Here is a 21,571-nt window from a genome sequence, read left to right as displayed (position 1 = left end):
AGTGTCAGGTCGTTGGAGGCTTCAGTCTGAGGAAACATTGCCCCTGAAGGCCCGGCATCCACTGAGCACCTAGTTAGACGTGACCCAGAAGAGGCCGGGGGCATCGCCCATCTCTAGGCTGGTGTAGCAGAGGCACCAGAGCACAAAGGGAAGCAGGTGCAGCACTCAAGCCAGCCTCCTCGTGTACCTTTTTCTTTTGAGACAGTCATGCTATGCTATGCAGGCCAGAAGGCCTCCTGCTGCTGCACACTGATGCCTAACACAACTAGCACTGAGCAGACCGGCAGCCCGCTGTGTCAGCCAGGCTCACTAGAGGAGGCGTTAACATAAAATAGCATGGGATACATGAAGGATTTGCTAGGCAGGACTCCAGTGGCCGCCTGTGACTCGGGGTGGAGGATACAGAGGGGAGCCAGAGGGTCCAGTGGGGGTCAGAAGACGGGCTCACTGCACAGTCCCGTGTGAGTGTGCGTGGGAGCCGCAGAGTCTGTGCTGCAAACCTGAAGGAACTGGAGCCCAACATCCAGATGCCACAAGAAGAGCCGCACACAAGCAAAAGGGCTGACTTCCCCTTTTTATTCTGCCCAGGATACAAGCCTATTGGTCGGCACCACCAGCATCTGGGGCGGGTCTTCCCCCCTCATTTGGGGACTTGCGTGTCAATCATCCAAGGACACGCCCAGAACGGTGCTCCACTAATTTATTCAAGTGCACGGCGCAGTTCACAGTCACAGGCACACACGGTGCCAGCCCTCTGCCCCAAGGCCCTCGCCCTGCACAGGGCACCCCAGTGTGGCGGTGCGCAGTGTGCAGCGGGCAACAGAACCTCAGTGGGAGGGAGAGGATGGAACAGGGACCGGAAGGTTTGCACACAGACCAGGTGACTGCTGGTGAGGGGACGAAAGTGGGCAGCTGCAGCCAGGAATTCACCTCAACAGCAGGGCGGCGGCCAGGCGGTGAGAAGCTGGGGCCAGAGGGGCGCCCTGCAGTGCATGTGAGCGTGCACGGGTCTGCACACCTACGGGAGCATCGGTGTGTGCAGCCCAGATTCACATCCCGAGACAGAGGACACGCCCGTCTTTTGAAGGTTTTACAGCCTTTCCCACTGGAATAAAACTTACACTTTTTAGCAGAAGGAAGTCACTCTGACCAGTGTGCAGAGCACCTTCTCCTCCGCACCTGCCCTCCCTTGGGGGCAGCTCTTGGACTTCCACGGAGAGAGGGAGCCACAGCTGTGTCCCCAGACTGGGACCCTCGACCCTGCTTCTGCCCAGGAGAGTGTGACTGAGCCAGCGGGGCTGAGACAGCCGCATGCGGGGAAACCCGTGGCCACTGTAGATGAACAGGATTTGAATCACAGGCCTTGCCTCAGGCCCGCTTGAACGGTGTCCCGACACCCCAAGAGAGACGAGAGCACCCTCAGCTGGACTCTGGCCTCCCTGTCCAGCCCCCAGGAGTCCCACACCAAGGCCAGGGCCAAGCAGGTGGGCACTGCCGCCCAGGCCTGACATCCAGGAGGACCCAGGGCCTAGGAGGGCAGTGGGAAGGGCGGACATTTGCCAGCTGGGGCCAGTCCCTGCCCCCAGAGCTGCCACAATAAGGTTCCGGAGACCCTTGAGACCTCTGGGTAGCAGAGTGGGCACAGGCATCTGCCCAGAGAGCTCAGCGCCAGACACCCTTGAGCCAGATGCCAGCTGCCAGCTGCCCCAGGGGAAGGGTTAGGTCAGTGTGTGCGGGCTGCAGTTGCTATGCAGCTAGACAGGGCAGTTCCAGCTCTGAGATGGGATTCTTCCAGAGTTGTGGGCAGAGGTGAGGTTGCCTGGGGAAGGGCAAAGGAGCCAGCGTCAGGGACAGGATGGGCTGGGCAGAGCCCCGGGCCAGCTCCTCTGTGTGACACACTCACCTGTTTGGCACTCGCAGCCGAGTGACCCTGAGCTGCCCAAAGAGCCTGCAGGCACCAGGCCGGAAATGCCTGTGGTTGGCTGGGCAGCTGTGCACTGGTTAGAGGCACAGTCACACAAACTGGCCAGGTGCAGGGAAGAAAACCCTGCAGGATGTCTGATTGCAGTTGGATTTCAGATAAACAATTTTTCTAATAGTATGGCCCAAATAGCACATGGACACGGAAAGAACCATTATTTGACTAAAATCCAAACATTGCTGGACGTCCTATACCCCAGCTGCAGTGAGATTGCAGGTGAGCCCTGCAGGCACAGGGCAGCCCACACAGGGAAGGAGAGGGATCGTGGCCAGGTGCACCCACTCAGCAGCATCTGACCCTTGGACCCAACTGGCCGGGACTGGACGCGGACCTGTGCAGAGCCTGAACCCACAGCAGGTCAGATGGGCCCGGAGCAGTCAAGAGTGGGGTCTTTTCAATAGTCCAAAAATCAAAGAAAAGGTAAAACAATTGGAAGACCTGGCTCAAAGGGTACATAATGAAGATGGCTGGGACTTGTTCCAATGGCTAACTAAATGGTTGCCCAACCTACAATGGTTAAAACAACTTTTTCTTGTCGTTATAGTTGTGTGTATATGCTTACTATTGTCATGCTGTTGTATACAATGGATGCCTACGTTTATACATAAGATTACTTAAGTTGTAAAATCAGTGGGGAATGTGGGACTGCATAACTCTGTAATCATAAAACTCCCCTAGCCCCAACTGTGATTGAATGTGAGCAAATAGATAAAGATGCTTGTTAGTTTCGGGACACTAGATAAGATCTGTATCAGCCATAAGGTCCCAAAGTAAATTACTCAACTCTTTGTTCGAAACTGATGTTCTGAACACCGCTATCTACAGAACAATCTACCAACCTCTGCTGACCATCAGTACGTGTCAGCTGACCACTAACCTTTGTTCCTCTTCTGTAAATTTCACCTGTTAACTTCCCCTGCAACCCCCTATAAAAGAGCCTCGGACTCTGGGCTAGTCGCCTCTCTAAGCTACTTTGCTTTGGGAGTGCCGTCTGGCCAGACTAAGGTCTGTTTTACTTTCAAAAAAAAAAAAAAGAGTGGGGTCTTTCTTGCTCCAGAATGTCCTGGAGCAAAGTGTACAGGTGTCACCTCACCAGTGTGCGACAGTAGACACCCACCAGGAAGGGGAGGAAAGGGACACAGCACAGGCTCAGCGTGGCGGCCAGGCCCGGGGGAGTTTCACATCACAGTCCAGGGGGTATAGACCCTCCCGTGGCATTTCAGAGCCTTCTGTGGCCTCTGCAGCATCCACTGCTCTAGCAGGGTCCTGCTGGGGAGCTGTCCCAGCCCGCATGCTTGCTGTCCAGGAAAGTGCCCATGCACCACCACACTGCTATGAAAGCATCTGGAACTCTCCACAAACCATCTTCTTGGGGAACATTAGCCATGTATTCAGAACAGGTGTTTGTGCCCAACAGCTGCTCAGGGATGGCAAATCCTCCCTTCACAGGCACAAACTGTACAGGAGGCGGGTGGCTCCCAGAGTTGCCTGGAGAGAGGAATCCTCTGAGTTTTGGCTGCTGAGAGCACTATTCCTCACACAGGCAGGGGAAGAGCTGTGGCTTGGAGACAGTCTGAGGACACGGTGTCCACCGCACTCAGTGCTGACTGAGGACACAGGTACACACCAGACACCACACACGTGCCTAAGGGTGTGGCATCCTCCACACAGGGTGTGACTGTCTGAGGACGTGGGTATCTACCACTCTCGGTGCTGATTTAGGACATGAGTATACCTCACACACCACACATGTACCTAAGGCTGTGGGTGTCCCCCACACAAGGGATGACTGTTGAGGGCACAGGCGTCCGCCACACTTGGTGCTGTGTGAGACATAGGTATACACCACACACCACACATCACACACATGCCTAAGGACATGACACCCTCCACACAGGGCATGACTGAGGACACAGGCGTCCACCACACTTGGTGCTGACTTAGGACATGGGTGCACACCACCACTGCACACATGCCCAAGGACATGGCACCCTCTGCACGTGGTGTGACCAACTGAGGACATAGGTGCCCACCACACCCGGCATAAATTATCTGAGGACACTGGGATCCACCACAGTCAGTGGGGATTCTAGGGACACAGGCGTCCACCACACTAGGTGCTGACTGAGGACATGAGCATCCACCACACACTGTGTGACTGTCTAAGGACATGCATATCTGCCATGCCTGGTGCTGTCTAAAGACAGACGATCACCACAATAGCACTGACTGCGAGGACACAGGTGTCCACCATTCTTGGTGCTGTCTGACTGAAGATGTGGGCATCCATTACACTCACTGTTGCCTGACAGAGGACACAGGTATCTACCACATTCAGCTCTGATTGTCTACAGATGCAGACAACCACCTCACTCACCACTACCTGAAGACAGGCATGAACTACACACAGTGCTGACTACCTGAAGGCACAGGTGTCCACCACTCTTGGTGATAACTGTCTGAGGATACAGGCACCCACCTCACTTGTGTTATCACTCTAAAGACAAGACCACCCACCACACTCAGTGGTGACGGAGGACACAGGTGTCCACCACACTCGGTTATGACTGAGGACAGAGGTGTCTACCCCACTTGATAGAGTTCAGAGACACAAGAATCCACTACATTTGGTACTGACCAAAGGGATGTCCTCCTATTAATCTGGTTAAGCTGGATTATGTCCACTTGACTGGCTTGGGAGCCACCCAGGGGATGGGTAGAGTGCTCTTCTGGGTGTGTCTGGGTGGGTCATGGAGGTGTGGCCTTGGCACTATATATAGTCCCAGGTGCCTTCCTCTCTGGCATTGTTCTCCTCTGCTTCCTGGTCACCATGAACTAAGCAGCTTTGCTCCACCAAGCCCTTCTGCCATGCTGTTCCTGCCTTGGAGCCAATTGACCATGGACTGAATCCTCTGAAATCCTGAGCCAATTAAACCTCCCTCCTTTAAGTTGTGGGTGACAGGTGCTGTGTCCCACCAGCAGGAAAGCTGATTAACATGGCACCACACATGGTGTGAGTATTTGAGGACACAGACATTCACTACACTTGGTGCTGCCCGAGGACACAGGCAGCCCATCCACCACATGTGGCACTAGCTGTCTGAGGCAGCCTGCTGTACCATTTCCTGAGGGGGTCCTGATCCCTGCAGGACTCAGCCTCCCTGAACGGGAATGTGCAAAAGGCAAGGGATGACTAGTGCAGGTGCTGAGGAAACAGGCCAAGTGGGGGTGTCCAGGTGGGTGCCAGGGTCCCACTGGTCCAGGAGCAGAGCAGGCCAGAACTCACCAGGCCCTGAGCTGACACAGATGCCACGTGGCCCACGAGGGGCCTAGCCTGGGACATCAGGAGTCGAGGTCCTAGGGTCTGAGCAGAGCCTGGGTTTCTGACTGCACCGTTGCCTGCACTGTCCATAGCCAGGCTGCACATCCACAAGAGTCTCCAAGCATTGGTGCAGTCTTGGCTTGTTCCATTGGGAACATGTTTGTCTCTTGAGTAAAGTGGGGCCACATGGGGCCTCCCACTCCAGGCCCACAGCATGCTGCTCTGCACCCACATGGCAGCCCTTGCTCCCGCTGCAGGAGACTCAGCTCAGGACCCAGGTTTCCGTGGGGTGGACCGCAGGCCGACATCACAGCCCTGCGCTCCTCTGACAAGCTCGGTGGAACTCCCTTTCCTCACTAGCCGGGCTCCCTACTTCTCAGGAAGCCAGGCTAGGAGACCAGACACATCCTCGACTTGGACCCAGGGGCTGCCTGCTCCGCAGAGACCCCCTTCATGTCATCGGGCATCTCCCCATCAGGGTGCCACACATTCAGCTCCCCAAAGACGCCTGTCTCAATGATCTCCTCCTGCCAGGGAATGGGGCAGGTGCCAGAGGCAAATTCCCGGAAGAATTCCACGTCTGCTTTGTCAAAGACCACACCTCTGACAGTGGAAAAGGCCCCCACATCCTGGATATTCTTGGCGTAGACAGTCCTGGGGTCCGGGATGAAGGGAGGAATGAGCATCCCTGCGAGGCAACAAGAGACAGACTGAACGCACACGTCAGCCAGGCCGAGGCCCCAGCTCCATGGAAAGCAGAGAGCGCCCGGTAGCCAGCAGTGGAGCCCAGCGCCCCACACAGCCCCCAGCCCAGGCGCCTGAGTGTTCAGTGGATAGAGCTGGGGACCCCAAACCACAGCCAAGAAGCTCTTCCTGACCAACTTCAGCCTCCCCAGATCCCACCCCAGGCCTCCTCCCAGCATGGAGCTCCGGGCTAGCCCTCCTGTGGGACCACAGCTCTCCATGTGGCCCCATGGACACCGTACCACAGCAGGGCCCCCAGGGACAGGACTCCTCCCAGTCAGCTTCCCTTGCTGACGTGCCCAGGGCCACCAGACGCAGTACATCCTCCGCAGCTCCAGGCCCGCCCTGTCCTGCACCTCCTCCCACACACTAGCTTGCCTGGGAGTGCCTGTAGGTGCGAGGCTGCCTGACCTGCACAATCCCAGCCAGCAGCACGTGGTCCTTCCTGGTCTTCCCATGGCCATGGGCTTTCTTGAGACTCTGGGCTTTCCTGTGGCCCTGGCCTTTCCCATGGTCCTGGCTTTTCTTGTGGCCTTGGTGTTCCCGTGGCCCTGGCTTTTTCAGTGGCCCTCGCTTTTCCCATGTCCCTGGCCTTTCCCATGGCCCTGGCCTTTCCCATGGCCCTGGCTTTTCCATGGCTCTGCCTTTTCCTGTGGCTCTTGCTCTTCTCAAGGCCCTGGGTTTCTCCAAGGGCTCCCTCCACATGGTTCCACTGTGACAATACGACTCAAACCCTCACGGCTCAGCCTCCATCTGAAGTCAGGCTCACAGCTCTTGGTCCTTGAAGCATAGTTCCTGGGCTCCTGACCCAACTCCTTCCTCAGTTTGGGCCCAGTCCTGACAGCTCTCACAGGCAGAGTCTGCAGCCAGACCAGCTGCCCAGGGCGACTTCTCTGTGTGCCTCACACTGGTCCCCATGGCCCTCAGCTCCAGGCTGCAAGGCAGCTGATTTCAGCTGTCAGTGATGCCAACTCTCCCCACAGCAAGTTCCTGGAGGGGCGTGGGGTCTCCCACTCCCCTCTCAGACACACGGGCACAGGACACACAGACACACGGGCATACACGCACATGGGTACACAGACACGTGGGCACACACAAGGACACAGGGGCACATAGACACAGAAGCAAGCACATGCATGCCTGGACACAGAGACATGTCGTGTGCACAGAGGCACACATAGGCAAGCACACATGTGGGTGGACACACCCAGACACATGCACACTCACAGGCGGGGCAGAGCCTGTGCCACACCTCCAGGTAAGTGATATCACCTGCCAGGCAGCCCAGCTGGATCGTGGCCCTCAGAGCACAGTGTGGGAGCCATGTGCAGCCGGCTGCAGCCCGGGGTGTCCCTCACCTCCCCTCCTAGCCCAGGTGCCCTGCAGATGAACAGAGGCTGGGGCTGTCCTGAGGCGAGGCAGCTGGGGTCCCACGACACCCATCCCCCGAGACAGTACCGGCCTCCAGCTGCCTCCAGCTGATGGCCCCGAAGAGCGCGTGCGCACGCAGCCCGTCGCAGCTCCCGTCCAGGAAGCCCAGGCGCCGTGCAGGGTCCTTCTCCAGCAGCGCCTCGCAGAAGTCCCTGCCGGCCTGGCTGAACTTGTCGGGGTACTTGACAGGCTCCGAGAGGATCCGCTGCTTCAGCTCCTTGTTCTCCACCTGCAGGCGGGCACGGGGAGCAGCCCCGTGGCTGGGCAGTCACTCCTGCTGGTGCAGGGGACCATGGCTGGGCCCAGGGCACCCCCGCAGGGCCAGAGCCAGAACAATAGCACCCAGCAGTAATGCCAGGAGCCAAAGTTGGGTATGGGGCATCTCAGGGAATTCTGGCTGGCTTCATGGCACATCGGGTAACTACCCCCAAAAGAGAAAAACTAACAAAAAATAAAGTGCTGCAGAGCGCAGCCGTGCCGGGGTCTCGCTTCCATCTCATGGGACAGGAGCCCTGGTACGGGGCACGTTTTATTTCTGGCCACTCCCTAGAGGTGGTGTCCACCCTACCGAGGCCCCTTCTGAGTGTGCAGGCAGGCGGTATGGCTGTCACTGTGGCCTCTGAATCCTTCTACCCCAACATGGCAGAGGAGGTGGAACAGCCATGTGCTGCACCCCTGGGCCCAGCTACCAGGCTTGGGGCTTGGCTTGGCCCAGGGGTCCAGGAAGGCCAGGGTGCAGCTGGCAAGGCAGTTGCCCCAGTTAGGCCAAGCTCCCACGTGGCCTCAGGGCACAGGCATGGACAAGACAGGGCTGCCGAGAGCACCACATGCTAGGGGCGCAATCCCTCCCAAGGCTCTGTGCCGGCTGAGCTCAGGAGCAGAGGACACCCAGTCCGGGGCACCTGCTGACTTCCACTTGCTCTGGGGCCAAGGGACAGCGTGAAGTCCCACAGCAATGCCACAGGTCTCAGGACCTGACAGGCCCAAACACGCCTCCAGGGGCTCCCAGCGGCCAGGGGCCTGCACCCCACGCCTGGCCTGGCCCAGGGACAGAGGCTCAGGGCCACAGCAGACACTGTCAAGGCACCTACCTTCTCCCCCCGGGCACGGAAGGGGCCTCTGGCCGCGACCATCTCGTACAGCGTGACTCCCAGGGCAAAGTAGTCCACGGAGAAGTCATACTCTTCCCCCCTCAGGAGCTCGGGGGCCATGAAGCCTGCCAGACACAAGCGCCCCCCAGGCACAGAGCTGACTCAAGTGGCTCCAGCTCTCAGAGTCCCAGCCTGTCGGTACCTGGGGACAGAAAGCCTCGTGTGGCCATTCAGGCCGTCGAGCAGCACCCAGCCTCCGGTACTAGATGCCAGCAGCATCCCCACAGACAACACCAGCACACCTGTGAATCTGCGACGCCAAATTGCCTCCCACCATGCCCCACGTCCAGGGGTGGGGAAGTCGCCCTGGCTGGGAGTCCCTTTGCTACACATGTGGTATGATGTCTCCTTTCCCCTCTGTGGCACCTCGAACTCAGGGATGGTGAAGAACACCTGGACCACACGAGAGCACAAGTGACTCTCAGAGGCAGGCAGCCCTGCTGTGACTTTCCAACCTTCATCTCCAGCAAGGCCAGGAAAGCTCGGCTCCAAGCCCAGGCAGTCCCCAGTGTGGGCACGACATCTCGGGGTCCTACCCTTCCTCTGGGATCCCGGCCCTGCAGGGCGCCCTGCGGTCAGCTGTGCACCCGGATGGTGCACATCTCACTTAACCCACACTCACAGAGATACGCGTAACTCCTCACAGAGTTAGAGGCTGACAGAGGTCAGCCACACCAGCCCCTTGGCCAGGCAAACCCGTCCCCAGCCCACCAACTGTCTCCTGTAACTCTGTCCTTGGCTCAAAGTGACTCACACACGGCGGACCAGACAGGGCCCAGCCGGTCTCTGCTGCAGGGGTGGCCCTGTCTCTCCCTGTCTTCGCTCCCACGCCCGGGCGCCCTCACCAACATCCAGAGTCCCAGACAGCTCACACTGGGTGCTGGGGCTCCCTCTGCTGGCCGAGCAGTGACATCCAGGCCAGGATGCAGAGGTGGGCATGAGGCTGGCTCGTGTCCCCTGGTCACCATGGTGCCCCTGCCATCCTCAGGGTGCAGGGCCTCAGCTGGCACAGGAGGCACAGCCTTAACCTGTGGGGGTCAGCCCAGTCCACTCAAGGCTGCCGGCCGCCAAGGTCCAGAGCATCTGAGGCAGCACTGGGCGGTGCGGGCAGGTGTGGGAGGCCCCATGCGCTGTCTCTGCCCTGCTGAGCTTGGGATCTGACAGCTTCAGGCCTCCTGGTGCTGCAGCCCTAGCCACTGCATGGGGAGCTTTTTCCCCAGAGAGCCGCAGGGGTCAGACCCCGAGGCCAACGGGACCTTCCTGAGTTCCGCTGTTGTCGAGACTGTTGCTGAGGCTGGGAAGGGACAGCTCATGGGCTCCAGGTCAAAGCAGAGGCCAAGGGACTGCAGAGTCCAGTCTGGTGCAGGGACCATCATGTTGCAGGTGTGGAGCCCTCACTGTGCGGCCCGGAAGACATGTTCCCTGCAGGCCTGGAGCCCACATGGGGCTGCACACCAGAGGCACAAGGGACACTGCCCCTAGCCTGTTCCCACAGCCTGTGGGCTGGGCACTGAGTACAGAGGAGTGGCAGCCACAAAGCAGTGGCCCGGGAGCCTCCTCTGCAGACAGGGCCCCAGCTGGGAGACCCATCAGAAGGGGCTCTGTGCCTGCAGGACACCTCAGCCTCAGCATCTCTGGGGACCTGGCCTGGACACAGTGAAGCTGGTCCCTGAGGCACAGCTGGCAGCCATCTGAGAAGGGCCAGAGTCCCCATCCCTGGGGCTGGGCACACAGCAGTAGCAACATCCCCCCCCTGGTGGCCACCAGGTTCAGCACAGGAACCCCAGTCCCGGCTAGACGAGGACAGCAGAGATCCCAGGATGTCCTCCCCTGCCCCTGGGGCTGCGGGATACACCGAGTCCACTGCTTCCAGAACTTCTTGGAACTCCAGAGGGTCAGTGGGAACTGTCCTCCTCCAGACCAAGGGGATGTCCCTTCCCCTGAGTCAGGCCATGCAGCCACCCCTTCCACCACACAGCAGGTCCAAGTCCCCTTGCTGCCCAAGCCTGGCCTCGGGGGCAAAGTCTCCCTGCAGAACCACACGGCACCAGGCACAGCGGCCACGTCAGATCTCTCAGCATGCCCACAAGCACATTTAGAACAGATGCTCAGAGAAGCCAAGTGGGTCGCCCAAAGCCACACAGCCACTGATGGCAAGTGAGAACATGACTGCACACCCCTCGACCCTGATCCTCTGCCCTTGCGCTGCCTGCTGAGGGAGGTGAGACAAGATGGGTGAGACGGAGCACAGGACACGCCAGGCATGTGCAGCCACGCACAGGCTCGGACGCATGCAGGCACGTGTGCAGACACAAAGACGTGCACACCTGTGCACCTCATACACACATGTGCACACAAGCAGAGGAGAAGTGTGTGTGCCCAGAGAGATGGCAGCTCGTGCAAGCACACGCGTGTGCCCTTGCACAGTCAGAGGTGCGGGCTCATGTGCACACTGCGTGGTGGCTGCACAGGTCTTACCCAAGCTGCTCTTACCCCACGAGCCTGGACCTCCCACTCTGCCCGCGCCCGGGGTACCCGGGCCCTGTCCGCTGCTGCCCCACAGGCTCGGGGCTGTTGTGACACAGAGCCCCGGACTCGCCAGGCAGGGAGGGTGGCCGCAGGGCACAGCCCTGCCACTGCGGGACAGGAGGCGGCACTGTGGCTTCTTGCTGGGTCCCCGCCTCACCTGGGGTCCCCGCATAGCCCTTGGTCTTGCTCTGCCCTTCCCGCAGCTCCACGGCCAGCCCGAGGTCGGAGATCCGCACATTGCCTGAGCCAACACCGGGAGGTCAGAACTAAGGCGCCCGCTGCACACAGGCGTATGCACCACACACACCCACTCACTCACACACGCAGCCCTGACACACACGCGACACACACACACGCTGTGCGCACACTCCGCACCCCCCGTGTCCACACCGTGCCCGGGCAGCAGAGGCGGCCTCTGTGAGCCGGGGTGGGCTCAGTCAGGGCCGGGGCCGCGGCAGGCTCAGCCAGGCCAGCCTCACCACCATCGTCCAGCAGCACGTTCTCGGGCTTGAGGTCGCGGTAGACGATGCGCTTCCGGTGCAGGTGCTCCAGGCCGCTGATGATCTGGGCCGTGTAGAAGACGGCTCGAGGCTCTGGGAAGCCAGGGTTCTCTTCGTCCACGTTGTAGATGTGGTACCTGGGGAGCAAGGGCTCCTGTTACCCGAAGCCCAGGGCGGCGGCTCCCTGACGGCGTCGCTGAGAGGACACCAGGCTGGCCGCTACCCTCTTCCCTGGCCCCAGGCTATGTCCTGGCCGCCTGCGGGGCTCGAGCGGGGCTGGAAAGGGTCTGGACCTCAGTTCCTCCTCTGGAAACAGGCAGGCTTCCTTGGAGGGCACGGAGGGGTGGAACCTGAGGACAGAACCTCCGGCAGAGCCACTGTGCTCCAGACTTGAAAGCCAGGGCGGGGCGGGCAGGGTTGTCCTCGACAGCCTCGGGACGGGACGCTAGCTTTTCGTTTTGTTTTTCAATTCATCTACTGTATTTTTTAACTGTTATTCTTAATAGCACCTGCTTGCAGCACAACATGACTACATTCATGGTTGGGAGTTGCTGCATCTCAGTGCTTCTTACTTCCTATTTTTGATTCCCATTTTACAGATGAGGAAATTGAGGCCTAGAGCCTTAGGTTGCTGCTATGGCTTGTGTTTAGATGTCCCGTCAAAGCCTCATGCGAATGAGCTGGGGCTATTCTGGAGGTGGCTGAATCCGGAGTGTGTGATTCATGGCGGGGATAGGCCCGAGGGCACCAGGATTAAGAGTGTGAGTGCTGCCCGCTCTAAGTCTGTTGTGTTCACTCCAAGTCTAAACAGATAAAAAGGCGGAAAACACTGTCAAGGCCCTTGCTGCTCTTGCTGACTCCGCCATCATGAACTGCTGCCCCTCTGCTGCCCTGCCTTGGAGCCAGCCGACTGCGGACTGAAACCTCTACGGACGGTCAGCCAAACCAACCTCCCCTTTAACTTAGGGGGTGGGTATCCGGTCTCAGCAGCGAGAAGCGTGTCTAGACGCTGCCTAGCTGGCCGGCAGTCCTCCCTCCGAGAGCTCGTGGTGGGCTGGCCTAGGGCTGGGCGATCTTGGCTGGGGCTGAGGCAGCGCAGCCTCCCCTGCCACTCTGCGTCCCCTCGAAGGCCGGCGCTGGTGACGAGCTCCCCTCCGATGTGCGGCTGAGGACACACCCCCAGCTGCCCTGGGGCCCCACCCCACCTACCTGATGTCGCCCCCATTCATGATGGTCATGACCAGGCAGAGGTCCGACTTGGTCTGGAATGCATAGGCCAGGGAGACGACGAACCTGCTGTGCACCTGAGCCAGGATCTTCTTCTCCACCATGGCTCCCTGCGGGAGGGGCAGGCGGGTGAGCCAGCCTCACGACACCCGGAGGCACGCAGCTCCCCAGAGAGGCGGGCGTGGAGTTGCTTAGGATGGGGAGCTGCGTCTGCCGGCACCCCCAGGGAGCCCCTGGCTGGCAGCCCCAACGCAGCTCTGCCCACGGTCTCCCCAAGCCTCTCAGCGTGGAGCCACCAGTGCATGGGGCACGTCCCATGAAGCTGCTCGTCAATAACTGTCATCACCCTGGTGTGGTGGCACACATCTGTGCTCCCAGCACTCAGGAGATCGAGGCCAACCTGGGCCAAAGAGCAAGACCTTGTCTCAGAAAAGAAAAGCCAATTTAAACAATTGCCATTAAAACATCATGGGGTGCAGTCACTTCACTCTCTAGGCCTTCGGTGAGGACCCTCCCGGGCCCCGTTCCACAGTCACAGGGAGCACTTGGCATTTGACCTTTTGCGGGGGTCAGGAGCACACGTGGGGCAGCTGCCTCCCCAGAGCTTCGCCTGCCCTTGGTGCTGCCTGCTGGGCGGCGGGCTTCTGAGCCCCTCAGGCCCTAAGCGGCTTTCGTGGGCTCTGACCTCACCGGACACTTGGCCCCAGGCAGGGCGGGACAGATGGGGGCAGCCTGCAGCGTGTTGTCCTCGCCCCACGCCCTGGGAGAGTGTGCAGGAGGAACGGCCCTGCAGCCCGGAATCTCGGGGGACCACCTCCTGCCTCTGCGCCTCTTGCGCCCTTGGGCAGTGTGGCCTGGCCCCAGAGCCGGGACTCTTCCCCAGCTGCTCCCGTGCGAGGTCACCGAAGGCCAAGGAGTGGGGTCCAAATGGCAGGGTCCGCAAGCCGCAGCCAGGACCAAGTGGGCTCGCGCATGACCCGGCAGGTCCTCCACGCCTGGCACCGCAGCCCAGCACGTGCGCCCTGCCACCCACTCGCCTGGTACCCCTTCCTCTTCTTCAGGCGCTTCTTGTTGAGCTTCTTGCAGGCGTACATCTTGCCAGTGGCCTTCATCTGGCAGGCCGATACCTCCCCGAATCCTCCTTTGCCCAGCACACGGAAGTCCAGGAACCAATCCTCACCCATGGGCTGGGCCTCCAGCCACTTCCACTGCAGGAACCTCAGGAAGTGCAGGCTGCCCAGGAACTCCTGGAAGGGCGCCTGGCTCAAGTGCACCAGCGTGGCCTGCAGCAGTGGCTGGAAGAGCCCATCCTGGCTGCCGGCCAGGCCCTCCTTCACCCGCGCCACCGTGCGCTCATCCAGGAAGCCACAGAAGAGCTCAGCCTGGGGGTCCAGGTACTGGGCCAGCAGTCCCTGTGCCTTCTGCGGCCGCAGGTCGTCGGCGGCAGTGTTGTAGTCCTCGATGTCCCTCCAGAGCCCCAAGGCCGGCGCGTGCCTCCGGTCGGTCTCCAGGAACTGCCGGAAGAGCCGCTTTCCAATGGGCTGCTCTGAGCACACGCTGCCGAACCCCAGGCTGAGGCTGGCTCGGAGCCCCTCGCACGTGGACAAGGGGGGAAGTCGGAGCTTGGCCAGGTACTTCCTGTCCCGGGAGGACAGGGCGCTGCTCCCGTCGCAGCTGCCCCGGGCGGCAATGAAGGCAGAGTTGGCCACCACAGCCTCCAAGGCCCCAAGGTCCATCCTGCCACTGCGGAGGCCCGGCCACGGCGCTCACTGTCAGAGTGCTGGCCTGGCGCCCTTGGCCTGTGGCCTGCGCCTACCCTCCCAGGACGAGGGGGATGGCCCAGCCTCGGCCAGGATGCTGGGGACCCACTGGGAAGCCCCAGGAGCCCAGGGCTGTCACAGCCTCAGGCTACACCCCAGCCCGGGGTCATGCAGGATGCCTTAGAAGTGACCAGTGAGTGCCAGAAAAAGACAATCTCCTAAGCCGCTCCAAATCGGATTAGACGGAGCACCCAGCCATCCGTCCTGCAGAGGGGCCACCTCTGCTTCCTGCAGGAAGGACAAGGCCTCTGCAGCTCCTGTGGGAGGAGAGGGAGGTCCCAGAGAAACCTTCCTTCGTAAGGGTGGTGGCCCGTTTCCTCCTGGATTTCATTAGGATGCAAACCTCCTGATATTTGGAATCTAGAGCAAAAGCCCACAGTACAGAGCCCCGGGTGTTCGTGTCTGGGACAGTGGGGCCCTGAGCCGGCAGCCCCAAGACAGGTCCTCTCCTCAAAGCAGGACTGCAGGCATGGGCGGGGTGACACAGGGGCCAGGTGACCAGAGACACCTGGCTGTCGATCAGGCTGGGGCCACCGGAGAATGGCGGACGTGTTGAGGATGGAGAGGTGGGCCACACCCACGACATACCTGATGCACGCCTGGGCACATGGGGCACACCTGAGATTCAAGCAGGGCACACCCAGGCACCTCTGACTCAAGCGAGGCTCACCTGGGACACACCAGAGACACACCTGAGACACCTGGCACACATGTGAGGCACACTTGAATACTACTAAGACACTTGGGGCACATTTAGGGCATACCTGTGACACCTGGCACATATCTGAGACACACCTGCGGTGATGTCACTTTGGGAAGAACCACAGGGCTGGTTCTAGCTCCCAGAGATGAAGCACAGGGTTGAAGAGGAGCCGAGCACCATGGTCCATGTAGGCTCCTGGCAAAGCCCAGGCAGGCGCCAATGAGTAAATATTGGCAGTGACCAGCAGACCTCTGTCCCCGGGAGACCTCACTCCTCCCACCTGCCAGCAGCAGCTGGTGACCTTGCACAGCCACGGCACCTCTGCCTGCCCTCAGGGTTGGGGACATCGGCTCTCTCCACGCCGGGGGACAGTGCTGTGGGGCAGAGTCGCCGTGCTTCCCAGTGTGCCCTGCGCCTTGGACCTTGCTGAAACTCAGGTTCCACCCAAGGCCTGCGGGGCACTGAGGGGGCTGCTGCTTAGGACCCTGGGGGATCCTGGCGGGACCCCCGTGAGAGATGTCCCTGCACCAGGCACCTTAGGGTCACTGGGCCAGAGGAGTCCTCTACCCAGGACTCACAGACACGACAGGCCAGGCATTTGGGCCTCCAAACTCTACATGAAATGTTTATTTTGTGGTAACTGCAGATCCACATGCAGTTGTGAGGAACAGCGGAGAGGACCCCGTGGTATCAGCTCCCCAAGTTTAGCTCAACATTGCAGCAGGTCTGAGGCCAACACCGACAGACACAGGGCCTCAGTCCTTCAGGACCCTCGTGCCACCCTGCGCACCACACCCTTCTCCCCCATGGAGACCGCAACCTGCCCCCTGCCGCACTGGCCAGGGCTGGGGGCTGTGTGAGTGGACCCCACGCTGCACTGCCCTTGGGAGCAGCTTCTCCACTCCACCCACAGAGGAGCCGGCTGGTTCCCCTTCTCCTGGCTGAGCGGCGCGCTCTGCTGGTCACCACGGATCTCAGCCGCTCTCTCAGGACCTCCGGGCTCTCCGGTGTTTAGCTCTCAGGAACGAAGCTGAGTAATCATCCAAGCAGGTTTCTGTGTGAATACAAATTTCCACTTCTCTGGGACAAATTCCAGCCAGCTCACCTGGTATTTGCAAGGTTACCTTAAAAGAAACTGCAAGCTGTCCTCCAAGGGCCTGCACCCCATTTTGCATCCCCACCAGCCCAGCCGAAGTGCAGGAGAGACCTAGCTCGCCCACACCTCCCTGGCACGGGTGTCTGCCCCTGTCCTTACCTCAGCCCTGTGACAGGCACTGCGCCACCCCTGTGGCTTTAGATTTTCTTTCCCCAGACGACTCCTTACGTCTCCTGACTGTTCTACCCAGTGTTTGCTTTTGGCCGTTGACTTTGGAGAGTCCTGCACCCTGGGTCCTGGGTCTGTCACAGACATGGTTCCAAAGGTCCACTGGGTGGTGCGGGTCCCCTCAGCCCTCTCTGAGCTTCCCAGTCTGAGCCTCGGTGCCCACCCTGCCTGGCCACGTCTTCCTAAACGTTTTCCCCTGTTCCGGCTTGCACTGAAGTTCACGAGCCGCTCTGAGTTAATTTTTGTATAAAGGGTGAGACTTGTAGATTGACCGACTGGTTTGTTTGTTTTTAACAACGAATATTCAATTGCCTTAGCGCTGTCTGCTGAGAGGGCTGCTGCTGCTTCTCTGAACTTGTCCTTCACCAAGGTCGGAGACCCCTGGGGCACATTTGGGTCTGTTTCTGGGTTTTCTCTTCTGCCCCTCAGTCTCTATGTCTCCCTCTGGCCGTACCACAGCCTGCTGATCACTGCGGCTGTATCACAAGCTTTCAAATGGGGTAAACATGGTCCTCCTACTTTATTCTTGTTTTTCAAAAATATTTTTTATAAAAGTTCTTTTAAAAACCCTATATTCTGCTGGGCACAGTGGCACATGCCTATATTCCCAGCACTCTGGGAGGCTGAGACAGGAAGCTCACAAGTTGGAGCCAGCATGAGCAACGTACCAAGACCCTGCCTCAAATGTAAACTTTAACAAAGGGCTGGGGATATAGCTCAGTCCAAAGGCTGTGGACTCAATCCCTAGTACTATACACACACACACACAGCTAGAATCACAATAAGAAGAAAACATCTGTCTGGTTTCTTTGACGTCTCTATAAATCTTCTCCACCAAGGGAATTGTGTTAAGCGTTTGTGTTAAGCATGAGCCCAGCCTGCAAACCCTTTCCTGCCAGCTCTCCATGCAGGCTTCGGTCCACAAGCCACACACCTGTTGTGTTAGATGAATGCATAAGTGCTCCTTCTTGTTTGGGGCAACTACACGACACTGCATTCTAAATGCTGGTATCCACATGTCCATTGCCAGTGTGCAGAAGCACGGTAAGTTTTGGACATCTATCTGTGCCTGGTAACCTGGCTGCCCTCTCATTCCTGAAAGTCTTCCTGGGGTTGTCCACGTACGGCACCCTGTTCCCTGAAGTAAGCATGGCTCCACTTCTTCCTTTCTGGGCTGAACGCTGCCTTCTCACCGGAGAGGCTGATGCACCAGGGATCGGGGCGAGGAGAGCAGGCCCGGCCTGGCCCACCGGGGTGAGCACCTAGCCTCTTGCTGCCCAGAGGCACCAGGTTCCATGCAGGCTGAGCCACAGTGAGGAAGCTTCCCATCCCTCACTTGCTGAGAGTTTCCACAGTAAGTGATGCTGAGTGGGTCAAGGCTCTTTCTCCTCCAGTCGTGTGATTTTCCTTTATTCTGTTCATGTACGGCACTGGTTGATCTTAGTATTAGACGAGCTTTGCATCCCGTGTGGTCATGAACTGTGTTTCTCCCACACTTGGATTCCGTTACCAATTTTTAAAGGATTTTTATGCCTACATTCGTAAGAGATGTTGGTCTGTGTTTTTCTTTCTTGTGCTGATTTACCTGGTTTTGGTATTAGGGTAACACTGCCCTCATAGAATCGGTTGGGGAATGTTCCCTGGTCTTATACATTCCAAAAGATATGGTTTTTTAAACAGTGCTAATTCTTCCTTAAATATTCGGTAGAACTCTCCTGCAAAAACATCTGGGACTGGATGCTTTTTTGTAGGGAGATTTTGAAACTGTGAATTCAGTTTCCTTAACAGTATATGTCTGCTCAATGGTCTGTTTGAAGTGGGCACGCTGTGTTCTAGGGAAGTGATCCATTTCCTCTGAGATGTCTGGGTCCTGACGTCTGGCGCTATGGGCCGCTGATGACAACCTTGCCACACCCCTGGTTCAGCGACGAGAGTCCTCTCTCCCCAGTTTGCCAGCTGGCTGATCTTCTCCAGGGATTGACCTTTTGTTCAATGATTCTCTCCACTGCTTTTCTGTTTGCACATTCACTGGTTTCTCTTCTCATCTTCTGTTTCCTCTTTCTGCTTGCTTATTTTTGTTTGTTTCTGTTCTTTGTTTTTCAGGGCCTACAAGGTGGAAGCTTTGCCTCTTTTCTAACGCACACATTTAGTGCTGTAACATTTCCTCTTAATGCTGCCATAACTGCGCCCCACAGATCTCAGTAGGCTGCACTTGTGTCTTCTCTCTGTTCTACGTACATATTAAAGTTTCCCCCTAGACTTCCTCTTCGACTCAATTATCAGGAGTGCACTGTAGTTTTCTTTGTTTGCTTGTTTGTTTTGGTACCAGGGATAGAGCTCCAGACATTGTGCTTGCTAGGCAGGTAGCAGAACCACTGAGCTAAATCCCCGGCCCGCACTGTAGTTTTTACATGTTCGGAGGCTTTTCTGCTGCCTTCTGTTATTAATTTCTACTTTGATCCCACTGTGGTTGGAGGACTCTCGCTGTAGGATTTAAATGCTTTTAAATGAGCTGAGACTTGTCCCATGGTCCAGGACGTACCCTGGTGGTACCTGTTCCACACTCTTAAACGGCATCCCGTGTCGTGCTTCATGGACACCCTGCACAGGACACCCCACCGGCTGAGGGGGCTGAAGCTTCCATCTGTCCTGAGATCTGTTCAGCTGTCTTATCACCTGGTGTGACAGCCAACCTGACTCCATTTTGAGCCTCATCACCGTCCCCCTCCCTTTCGTGTAAAGTTGACTGATTCTGGGTGGTCGCCTCCCCCTCCTCCCTTGGGAGTTTCCTCGGTTGATGCCACTGTGTCCCATTTGGTAGAGCAGTCTGCAATTATATGTTGCCCTTGTGACCTTCCCATTTGGTAGAGCAGTCTGCAAATCTATGTTATCTTTACAACCTTGTGAGCAGAACACTCCGCACCTTTGTGATATTGTGTTTCAACTAAACTGTGTGAAACTTCCCTTGACCTCCACTAACTTAGCGCAGTTCTGCTTCTGTAAAATTCCACTTGCGCCCCCTTCTCCCTGAGCCCTGCCCAACTAAAAGAGCCACTTAAAAGAAACCCGCAAGCTGCTGTTCATTGTCAAGAGCTTTTGAGCCACTTTCCACTGCTGGCAAAAAAAAGGACTCAAATTTGGCTCAGAACGGTGGCACTTCTCCATAATCTTTCACAATTGAGTGTAACAAAAGCAGCGCTCCGAAGGCCCCGGCTCTGATTGTGCTCTCCTCTGTTTCCCTGTCCAGTTCCACCAGAATGCCGCACATTCGGCATTTCTGCTCTTCTAGGACTGCTCTGTCTTCTCTTTTCTCACTGTATGAGGACACTCTTGGGTGCTGGAAACTCTCTGGTGCTGAAGTCCGCTGTGCGCAATGTTCACATAGCCGCTGTTTCACTGGCATGGCACGTCGGCTCCATTCAGCTCCTGCACATCATGCTTAAGTGAGCCTCCTGTAGGTGATATACAGCTGCCTCACATTTTTAAACCCACTCTGCCAACCTCTGCTTTTTAAAATCATTTTTAATTTTATTGGTACAATTTAGGGTTACGTAATGATCCCATTCATCATAGGGAATTTGTACCTTTACGTGATGTATCTGGATTCCTCTTTTCCCCATTCCCCGCCCCTCAATCTCTCTTCCTCTTCCTTATTTACAAAAGCCCTGTTTCCATGTTTTCCTTATTTTCTAGATTTTTTCTTTTTTCTTCCTCCCTCCCTCCCGTCCCCCTCTTTAATTCCCCTTCCTATGGAATGATTTTTGCTTATTTCACATTGTCTATTATGCATTTTGGTCCCTATTTACATTTTCAGTTTCTTACATCAGACAGACAATGCAGTATTTACACATGTACATCTGGTCTATTTCATTTAAGTGTACATGGAATGCAATGAAAGCAGTCCTAAGAGGGAAATTTATAGCAGTGAATTCTCACATCAGAAAACAGAATGAGCTCAAATAAATAACCTAATGTTGAACCTCAAGCGTCTAGAAAAAGAAGAAAAAGTCAAGCCTAAAGCTCATATGAGGAGGACATTATAAGGATCAGAGGAGAAATTAATGCAATTGAGACTAAGGAAACAATACAAAGAATCAATGAATCAGAGAGTTGGTTCTTTGAGAGATTAAATAAAATAGATAAACCCTTAGCCAACCTTATAAAAAAAAAAGGAAGGGAAAGACCCAAATTCACACAATAAGGAATGAAAAGGATAAAATCACAGGATCCTGTGGAAATCCAGATCATCAATACCTGCTTTGAAAACTTATACTCTAATGAAGGTGGAAAACAGAAGAAATGGACAGACTCCTAGATACATATGAATTACCAAAGCTCAAACAAGAAGATACTAAAATTCTAAATAACCCAATATCAGCCGTTGAACTTGAAATTTAATTAAAAACCTACCAACAAAGAAAAGTCAAAGTTCTGATGGTTTACTGCTGAATTCTACAAAAAATTTAGAGAAGATTTATTGCCAGTTCTCCTCAAACTCTTTAATGAAATAGGAAGAGAAGCAATACTCCCAAATCATTCCTGGAAGCAAGCATCACCCTGATACTAAATCCTCTGCTTTTAACTGATACACTAAGACCCCTCACAGTAGTGCAATTCTTGGTATGTGAGGGACCACACCAGCTGTTTCATTTATTCTGCTTTGGGTTTCTCTGATTTTTTCTTCCTGTTTTCCTGTGGGATACTTGAGCATTTTTTTAGAATTCAATTTTTATTTATCTGTGGTATTTTTAAGTGTCTCTCTTCATGTAGCTGTTTATTGGTTGGTAGAGGCACTGCATTATATACATAACTTACCACATTCTTTGGTGCTACCATTTT

At 56.7% G+C, this 21,571-nt stretch overlaps 1 protein-coding gene across 1 annotated transcript; it reads right to left on the bottom strand.

Moving 5' to 3' along the window:
* Nucleotides 1-5,498: 5,498 nt before the first annotated feature.
* Grk1 (G protein-coupled receptor kinase 1) lies at nt 5,499-14,621 on the bottom strand. The gene is made up of 7 exons (XM_004858484.2): nt 13,923-14,621; nt 12,868-12,995; nt 11,638-11,795; nt 11,316-11,399; nt 8,570-8,694; nt 7,506-7,707; nt 5,499-5,991 (listed from the first exon to the last, which is right to left on the bottom strand). The coding sequence occupies exons 1-7, from the start codon at nt 14,619-14,621 to the stop codon at nt 5,693-5,695; spliced, it is 1,695 nt and encodes a 564-aa protein (XP_004858541.2). The 3' UTR covers nt 5,499-5,692.
* Nucleotides 14,622-21,571: the final 6,950 nt, after the last annotated feature.

The sequence above is a fragment of the Heterocephalus glaber genome, unplaced genomic scaffold (genome assembly GCF_053883595.1).
Source record: "Heterocephalus glaber isolate CG9 unplaced genomic scaffold, H.glaber_assembly_v1.0 deba00001579, whole genome shotgun sequence".
NCBI classification, from domain to species: domain Eukaryota; kingdom Metazoa; phylum Chordata; class Mammalia; order Rodentia; family Bathyergidae; genus Heterocephalus; species Heterocephalus glaber.
The sequence above is the reverse complement of the archived record's forward strand: the minus strand, read 5'-3'. Positions and strand labels throughout refer to the sequence as shown.

What these genes read in the sequence shown, in the direction of transcription:
- Grk1 (XM_004858484.2), bottom strand. Translation starts at nt 14,621, where the DNA reads ATGGACCTTGGGGCCTTGGAGGCTGTGGTGGCCAACTCTGCCTTCATT. An exon ending in AGAAGAGGAAGGGGTACCAG is followed by an intron (nt 12,996 to 13,922) that starts GCGAGTGGGTGG and finishes CCCCTCCCGCAG; the next exon opens with GGAGCCATGGTGGAGAAGAA. An exon ending in ATGAATGGGGGCGACATCAG is followed by an intron (nt 11,796 to 12,867) that starts GTAGGTGGGGTG and finishes CTTGCTCCCCAG; the next exon opens with GTACCACATCTACAACGTGG.